Below are 8,602 nucleotides of genomic sequence, written 5' to 3'. Positions count from 1 at the left end.
TCAAGAAAATTAATATTTTCTGGAATGAAAATTTGATTATTATCAGAGACTAGATAAAAATGGCACATCTCTTTTCTTTCTCACCTTAAATTTCCTGAAGTAACAGAAAATGTAGTTTTTGTTTAAAAAAAAAAGAGTAAATATTCCATGTTGGTCTTCATCAGAAAGATAAATATTTGGAGAAGAAAAATGGTGGTGGATGGCAACAGCAATATGGATGTCAGGACTAGGACTAGGAAGTCTATGGGGGGCAAGATGATGGTGCTCCCTGCCTTTGATTTGTTTCATGGGTCATATGATGGAGCTAGAAGAGTATGCTATAATAATATTATATATTAATAAATTAGCTGGGTGCAGCAAAACAGGCCTTTAGTTCCAGCTACTTGGGAGGCTGAGGCAGGAAGATTCCTTGAGCCCATGAGCCTGAGGCTGGAGTGAGCTATGATTGCACCACTGCACACCACTGCTTGGGTGACAGAACAAGACCCTGTCTAAAAAAAAATTATATATTAATAAACTGTATAAACTATGACAACAGTCTTATATTTACAAATGCTTTCCATCTGTTCAAAATTCTAACACATTATCTAATTCAGTCTTCTGATCCTACTACGTAGAGGACAATGTCTCACCTAAATGAATGCAAAGTCTGTGCTTGGTCCCCAAGATTAGAAGAACCATTGCGTCCTCTCCCTTGGGCGGAGAGAATGTCTTGCCATTGTTGCTGTTATTGCTGGATGAGGCATACAAATGAGGTACTCACCAAACAGCGTACCTACCGTTCTTAAATTTCAGTATTATCTGGGAGAGCCTGCTAAAAACATTTTTATGGGGTCTCGACCCCAAGATTTGAATTCAGTAAGTCTGGGGTAGGACTCATACGCCTGCATTTTTAACAACTGCCCCATGTCCACTCGGGTAGGGGATCCGAAATCATGCTTCCAGAACAGTGGGTCAGGCAAATCGTCCTGTGTCCTTTTGCTTTTTCGCAAGTCAGTTGCGAACGACGTGGGGCGCATTTTTAAAGTCAGGCTGGAATTCCCCTTTAGTCACACTGACTTGCTCGACACCGGTTCTGGGCCTGTTCTCAGGAGCTCAAGCCTGGGGCGCCTCATTAGCAAAACAACTGTCAGAGCACACAAGACCTTGTAGGAAAAACCAACGCGGAAACGAGTAAAACAGTTTCCGGCCCCCTAGGAGTGAAGGAGAAACTGGACACACTTCTTCTCCCATGGACTGAGTGTGTTCCTCTAGTGACCCTTCTTCAAGTGTTCAGGAACATGGGTTAAAAGAATAACAGGCCGGGCTCCGTGGCTCAGCGCTGTAATCCCAGCGCTTTGGGAGGCAAAGGCGAGTGGATTGCTTGAAACCGCGGGTTCGGGACCCGCCCGGGCAACTTGGCGAGACCTCGTCTCTACAATACATCAAAAATTAGCCGGGCGTGGTAGCGCGCGCCTGTAGTTCCGGCTGCTCGGAAGGCTGAGGCGGAAGGACCGCGGAGCCCGGCAGGTCGAGGCTGCGGTGGCCGGGAGCGGCCACTGCACTCCAGTCTGGGCGATGGAGCGAGACTCCAACTCAAGGGGGAAAAAAAAGAATGACAAAGGCAGAGGCACAAAAACTTCAAGAAATAGACACAGATTTTCCAGAATGTTCTCTCAACCGCTTGTTAAACTCAGGTCCTTGTTGGGTAGACACGACATCACATATTCTCCTTTAATGTTATTTTGCAGTTCCAACATAAATTAAATATGGCGACGGAAGATAAAGCAACAAGGAGCTTACGTGTCCCGTCTCCCTACTGTCACAAAACAGAGGAGGAACGGGAGCTAGCAGGCAGTGGGGCTTAGAGCAGGGGGAGGACGGCCGAACACCCCAGGACGGGCCGGAAGTCGGGATACCAGACGCGCCGGCTTCTGGCGTCACTTCCCGCGCGACTTCCTGCGGAAAACATGGCGACACTGAGCGGTGTCCGCTGGCTGACCCGAGTGAGACCTGGGAACGCGCTGGGCAGGGGAGGGCAGGGCAGCAGAGGGTTTGTCCTAGGGTTTCCAAAGAGGACAGCGTCACTGCAGTGTGCAGGGTCTTGGGACCCCAGATCTGACCTCACAGGCTTGTGTGTCCCTGTGTTCCCTGCAGGCGCTCGTCTCCGCCGGGAACTCTGGGGCATGGAGAGGTCTGGGTACCTCGGCCGCGGTGCACGCCGCCTCGCGGAGCCAGGTACGCGTGAGTCCTGCGCGGGTCTCCTTCTCGCTCCTGTCTCCACCCTGAGGCTCCCTGCCGGCTCTTCCCCATTTTCTCCCCCAGAGTCTTTGCTCCCTCCTCAGCTCTAGCTTTCCTGTCCACTGCCCCCACCGCAGGCGGAGGACGTGAGGGTGGAGGGCGCCTTTCCCGTGACTATGCTACCGGGGGACGGTGTTGGGCCTGAGTTGATGCACGCCGTCAAGGAGGTGTTCAAGGTGAGTGATCTCGGGGATCAGACAGTGGGGATGAGTGGAAAAGCATTTGACCTTAACCCTGCTATTTTGGGGGAACCTGTCCCTGAAGGCTGCCGCTGTCCCGGTGGAGTTCCAGGAGCACCACCTGAGTGAAGTACAGAATATGGCATCTGAGGAGAAACTGGAGCAGGTGCTGAGTTCCATGAAGGAGAACAAAGTGGCCATCATTGGTATGTGTGCCTCCTTGCCACCTGCACATGTGTCAGTTAAAGTCAAATTAACAGATAAATATTTATTAAGCCCCTCTCCCAACATGGGAATATATTAACTTCCCAGAGCTCTCACCGCTGATACTTAGGCATCTGTTCCTTTTCCGTTGGGAACCCAGGAGTTGAGAGATCACATCAGCTGCCTTTGCAGGAAGGTTCCAAGAATTCGGAATCTGTCCTGAGGCTACAGCACCTGTCATCAACTCATGTTAACTGTGTTTCCAGACTACCACTTCTGGCTGCCCCTTTTCTTCTGGTTTTCCTTTTGCTTCCCTAGTTTAATCTCCTCATTAGATTTTTTTGGCTGTTCATCAGTAGGGGGCCTGGCTAATTACTTCTGCATCTCTTCTGTTAAAAAGATTAACCTGACTGCCAGGCCCATCCTTACTTTTTGTTGTTGTTGTTGAGTTGTGTCTCACTCCTTCACCCAGGCTGGAGTGCAGCGATGTGGTCACATACCCCAGGGTTGACCTGCTGGGCTCTGGCGATCCTTCTGCCTCTGCCTTCTGAGTACCCGGAAATACAGGCATGCGCTACCATGCACGGCTAATTTTATTTTATTTTTAATTCTGTTGTAGAGACAAGGTCTTGCCAAGTTGACTGGGCTGGTCTTTAACCCATGGGCTCAGGCAGTCCACTCGTCTTGGCCTCCCAAAGTGCTGGGATTACAGGCTGAGCCACCCAGCCAGGCCCATCCATTTTTAAACTGACTCGTAGCTTTTCTGCTTTGGTTTCCACAATGCTTTTTCTGTGCTTTGATTACACTAGATTGTGTGTTAGTTTTCAAATATATGTACTACCCGACTGTTCCTTCTGCCCAGAATGCTCTTCCTTTTTTGCCATCTGTTAGACTCTTTCTCATTCATTCACTGTATTAGTTTCCTACAGCTGCCATAACAAATGCCCACAAACTAGTGGCTTAAAATAACAGAAATTTATTCTCTCACAGTTTGGGAGGACAGAAGTCTGAAATCAAGGTGTTAGCAGGGCCATGCTCCCTCTCAAGTTTTAGAGGAGAATCCTTTTCTGTCTTTTCCAGCTTCTGATAGCTCCTGGTGTTCCTTGGCTTGTAAACACATCACTCCAATCCCTGAGGTTTTCTCCCTTCTGTGTCTCTGTGTTTGTATCCCTTCTTTTCTCTGTAAGGATTTATCATTGGATTTAGGGCCCACCCTAATCCAGGACAATTTCATCTCAAGATCCTCAACTTAAAATTGCAAATGCCTTTTCCCAAATAAGGTCACATTTGTAAGTTCTGGGTCTCAGGGCATGAACAGTTGTTTTGTGAATCACTATTCAGGCCATTGCACTCACTTGAAGTGTGAGCTCTTCTGTGATATTTCTTTTCTTTTCTTTTTTTGTGAGTCAAGGTCTCACTGTGTTGCCCAGGCTGGAATGTAGTGGCATGATCACAGCTTACTGCAGCCTTGTCTTCATGGGCTCAGTTGATCCTTCTGCTTCCGCCTTCTTTTTTTTCTGAGTTGGAGTCTCACTTTGTCACTCAGGCTGGAGTACAGTGGCACGCTCCTGGCCACCGCAGCCTCGACCTGCTGGGCTCCGGCGATCCTTCCGCCTCAGCCTTCCAAGTAGCTGGAACTATAGGCGTGCGCTACCATGCCTGGCTAATTTTTGATTTATTGTAGAGATGAGGTCTCGCCAAGTTGCCCGGGGGGGGTCTTGAACCCGCGGGCTCAGGCAGTTCACTCTCCTCAGCCTCCCAAAACGCTGGGATTACAGGCCGAGCTACCGAGCCCGGCTTTCTGCCTCAGTCTTCTGAGTAGCTGAGACTACAGGTGCATACCACCACGCCTGGCTAATTATTTACTTATTTTGTAGAGAAGAGGTATCGCTGTGTTGCCCAGGCTGGTCTTGAACTCAAGTGATCCTCCTGTCTCGGCCTCCCAAAGTGCTGGGATTACAGGCATATGCCACTGCGCCTGGCCTCTTCTGTAATATTTTCTGATATTATCATAGAGGATTTCTTCTCTGTTCTGCACACTGTTAATCCCTTTCCCTTGGTATTTGACATGTCTTTCATATTGTCTGTCTTTCCCAGAGTATCACATGCCCCTCAAGGGCAGGAGTTGTGTGGTTTTGGGGGTTTTGGGTTGCCATTCCTATTGCCTGACATACAGTTGATAAAAGTCAGTAAGGGTTGGTTGAAAAAAATATCAAATAAAGAGACACAGAAACATCCAAAAAGGTCAGAGATTCACTAACATTGTTTCCCAACCTGTTATTAAACCCAGGCTCTCCTTTGATAAACATTAAAAAAAAGTTCTCCTTTTTGAAGTTTAAACATACATTAAATATGATGACAAAAAATAATAAAGCAGTAGACAAAAATGTTTCTAAAAACATTCTCCTTTGCCTCTTGCTGCCAGAGGCAATTGAAGGTTACTGATTTGGAAGCGGGAGATGGGGCTCTCGGTTGCATTATGTCCCTGAGGGGATTGGACACTGGTCTGGGCTCCCTTGGGCTTGGCCTGTGCCTGACACTCTTCCCCACACTTTGTTTACACAGGAAAGATCCACACCCCTATGGAGTATAAAGGAGAGCTAGCTTCCTATGATATGCGGCTGAGGTAGGTTGTTGGGGGTGGGACGAATGAGTCAGAAGTGCTGGGGCACCAGGCACAGAGCTGATGGCTCTGTCTACTCTCAGGCGTAAGTTGGACTTATTTGCCAACGTAGTCCATGTGAAGTCACTTCCTGGGTATATGACTCGGCACAACAATCTAGACCTGGTGATCATTCGAGAGCAGACGGAAGGGGAGTACAGCTCTCTGGAACACGAGGTGAGCCCAGAGCTGGGAAGCATGGATGGAGGAAGGAGGGGCAGCGCCTTTCCTTCCCAGTTTTACCCAGCAGCTACTCTCTTCTTACCCAGAGTGCAAGGGGTGTCATTGAGTGCTTGAAGATTGTCACACGAGCCAAGTCTCAGCGGATTGCAAAATTCGCCTTTGACTATGCCACCAAGAAGGGGCGGGGCAAGGTCACTGCTGTCCACAAGGCCAACATCATGTGAGAGACATGGCTTTGTGCAGGATGGGTTCCTGGGAAGGTAGCCCCCTGCGCTTTCTTGGCTGATTGTTCTCTTTGGCCCATGGACAGGAAACTTGGGGATGGGTTATTCCTGCAGTGTTGTGAGGAAGTTGCTGAACTGTACCCCAAAATCAAATTTGAGACAATGATCATAGACAACTGCTGCATGCAGGTGAGGCCTTCCCCTTGTTTCCACTCTCATGTTGTGGAGGAGGAGGGTAGTGAGTGGGATTCACTTCTAGCACATCCTATCCCATAGCTGGTGCAGAATCCTTACCAGTTTGATGTGCTTGTGATGCCCAATCTCTATGGGAACATCATTGACAACCTGGCTGCTGGCTTGGTTGGGGGAGCTGGCGTGGTCCCTGGTGAGAGCTACAGCGCAGAGTATGCAGTCTTTGAGACGGTGAGTGAAGCTGCTGCTTTCCTCAGCCCTGTCTACATGCCCTTCCTCTGACCTTAGGTCTTTCACTCCTCTCCCATCCCAGTGCCTCTCCTAAGTGATCCTGGACTGCCGCTCCCCTGCTTCTCATGCCTCTTTTCAGTGCTTCTGGCTTGCCCTCCCTCCTGTCTTGTCCTTCCCAACCTTAGCCTCTGCGTACATCTCCTTCCTCTTCCCAGTGACTCTGGCCTGCCCCTCTCTCCACAGGGTGCCCGACACCCATTTGCCCAGGCAGTGGGCAGAAATATAGCCAACCCCACGGCCATGCTGCTGTCAGCTTCCAACATGCTGCGGCATCTCAAGTATGTCTTGGGAGGCTGGGGACAGAGGCTGGGCATTGTAAGGAGCCAGGTGGGAAAATCAGGGGGAAGGTGTTGGGAAGGGAGTCTCAGTTTTCTTCCTGTCCACATTGACAGTCTCGAGTATCACTCCGGCATGATTGCAGATGCGGTGAAGAAGGTGATCAAAGTTGGCAAGGTGAGTTTACGAGTAGTGCCAGGCTCAGCACCTCGGCACTACCCTCGGAACCTGAATGGGGGCCTTCTTTCCCCCAGGTCCCCAGAACATCTTCTGGTCCCTGACCTTCCCCCATCCCTCTCAGGGCTGTTCTCCATCTCCCTTCTCTTGGCTGTTTCATCCTCTTAGATCTCCTTTGCTGCCTAGATTCCATCTGCTGTCCCCTCTTTCCTGTTCCATCCTCGGCCCTTATGGGTCATCTGAATGCAGAACTTGCATCACTCTCTGGGGGTGGAGCAGCAGTGAGGGTGATAGGCAGGATGAGGCACCAGCTTCACCTCCATACCTGAGAGCCCATCCTCATCTCCTTTTTCCTCCTGTCCTCTCGTCCCATCTGGTCTGTCTCTGTTTCTTCCAAGAAAGGTAGTGTGCCCTGTCTCTGATCTGCATTTCCCATCATCTCACTTCCTGCTCAGCCTCCTTTCCTGCCCTGGCACATCCAATAGTGGCTTGGAAAAAGCGGGCAGAACAGGTCCATGTGCTTCTGAACCTGACCCCCCCATCTCCCATCCTTGCTGCATTGGCCATCTGTTACCCCTTCTTGGATTCCATTTCCTGAGTCACATTGCCCTACCCTGCTTCATGGGCTCTCTTCTCTTCTTCCCCACGGCTGTTGCCTGTGGTGGCTGTAGGTGCGGACTCGAGACATGGGCGGCTACAGCACCACAACCGACTTCATCAAGTCTGTCATCGGCCACCTGCACCCCCATGGGAGCTAGAGCCCTTAATTCCTTCCAACCTCACAAGGACCATACTACCTATACATCCCTTCAGTACAGTGAACCAGGGAAGAGACCTTGAATCTCCAGACAGTGGACCATAATCACCCTTTGTGGGCAGGGCCTAGGATTCTAGGACTGGCTTCCTTAGGGACGGTGCCTTGGGTGGCAGTGAGGGTCATTAGGGATGGAGCCCAGGCCACAGGGATGATGACAATTCTCCCCTACAGGTTCGAACCTCTGACATGGGTGGCTATGCCACTTGCCACGACTTCACTGAGGCTGTCATTGCTGCCCTGCCCAACCCATAAGTCCTGCCCAGACCCATGTAAGGTGTTCAATAAAACATGTGAACCAACTTTTCTGAATTTTGTTTTTTATTGGGGGCAGGACGTGGGATGGGAAATTGTCACCTTATGGAAGGCCCCCTCCCAGGGAATGTCCATTCTAATCTTCCTGGGGTTGTTTGTGGAACTTTTTCTTCTTCTTGGAGCTGCTCTTGCTGCTAGCACCCTCTTCTGGTCCACTGCTGCCTGGCTCTTCCTTGGAAGAGAATTTCCTCTTTTTCTTGGAGATGCTCCTGTTGCCTGCCTCTTCAGGATCACTAGTTATTTCCTCCTTGGGTGAGGATTTCTTCCTCTTGGGAAGACTTGTACTGCCAGTGGTGTCTTCAAGATCATTATTAACCAATTCCTCCTTGGAAAAAGATTTCTTTTTCTTGGGTTTGGAGACTGAGATAGATGGGTCTTCCATTCCATTCTCCTGAGGAGCCTCCTGGGGCTTTTGCTTTTTCTTCTTTTTGGGTTTTTCAGCAATCTCCTAAAGGGAAAGTGGGGAAGATGCATGAAAACAGTGTTATCTGACAGATGTGCACACACACACTCTCTCATTACATTTTCAGCCATTAAGTAGCCAGGGCAGGGGAACTGGTAGGTAAAGTGTTTGAGTTCTATGGATATAACTCTGGCAATCTACCCCAAAGGCTACTCCAACTAGAAGGGAGAACATGTAATGAGAAATTACCTCAGCCCATTAAGTAACTGATAACAACCCACCATGCTGGTCACAATAGAACCATCATGCCAAGTTCCAGACGGGATGCTACAACACTGTTAATAAACTGGGCCACTAAAAAACAACCAACCCCCCCCCCCCCCGGAGAAAGATTTTAGCCCG

The 8,602-nt window shown here is 49.6% G+C and overlaps 2 protein-coding genes across 5 annotated transcripts in view; one reads left to right on the top strand and one right to left on the bottom strand.

Annotated features, from left to right (window-relative positions):
• The first annotated feature begins 1,907 nt into the window (after positions 1 to 1,907).
• On the top strand, positions 1,908 to 7,785 carry IDH3B (isocitrate dehydrogenase 3 (NAD(+)) beta). 3 transcript variants are annotated; one of them, XR_002482487.1, is made up of 13 exons: positions 1,908 to 1,985; positions 2,137 to 2,217; positions 2,358 to 2,456; positions 2,545 to 2,665; positions 5,229 to 5,289; positions 5,370 to 5,502; positions 5,595 to 5,728; positions 5,819 to 5,921; positions 6,009 to 6,155; positions 6,399 to 6,493; positions 6,608 to 6,668; positions 7,340 to 7,543; positions 7,657 to 7,785. XR_002482487.1 is itself a non-coding variant. In XM_008067185.2 (12 exons), the coding sequence occupies exons 1-12, from the start codon at positions 1,950 to 1,952 to the stop codon at positions 7,735 to 7,737; spliced, it is 1,152 nt and encodes a 383-aa protein (XP_008065376.2). In that variant the 5' UTR covers positions 1,908 to 1,949; the 3' UTR covers positions 7,738 to 7,785. The 3 variants fall into 3 exon arrangements, 2 of the variants coding, with proteins under 2 accessions (XP_008065376.2, XP_008065375.2); XM_008067185.2 differs by lacking the exon at positions 7,340 to 7,543; XM_008067184.2 differs by having other exon boundaries at positions 7,340 to 7,785.
• NOP56 (NOP56 ribonucleoprotein) overlaps positions 7,786 to 8,602 on the bottom strand; it is a 6,003-nt gene continuing 5,186 nt past the window's right edge. For both annotated transcript variants that reach the window (XR_002482486.1, XM_008067183.2), the window contains one exon: positions 7,786 to 8,245. Coding sequence is in view for 1 of the 2 variants with exons in the window: in XM_008067183.2 (XP_008065374.2) it covers positions 7,874 to 8,245 (372 nt within the window). In the remaining variant the exon portion in view is untranslated. The remainder of the gene's footprint in view (positions 8,246 to 8,602) is intronic.

Source organism: Carlito syrichta, unplaced genomic scaffold, assembly GCF_000164805.1.
Source record: "Carlito syrichta isolate Samal-C Ts95f unplaced genomic scaffold, Tarsius_syrichta-2.0.1 Scaffold309333, whole genome shotgun sequence".
Lineage (NCBI taxonomy): Eukaryota > Metazoa > Chordata > Mammalia > Primates > Tarsiidae > Carlito > Carlito syrichta.
This window is presented reverse-complemented; position numbering and strand designations above follow the sequence as displayed.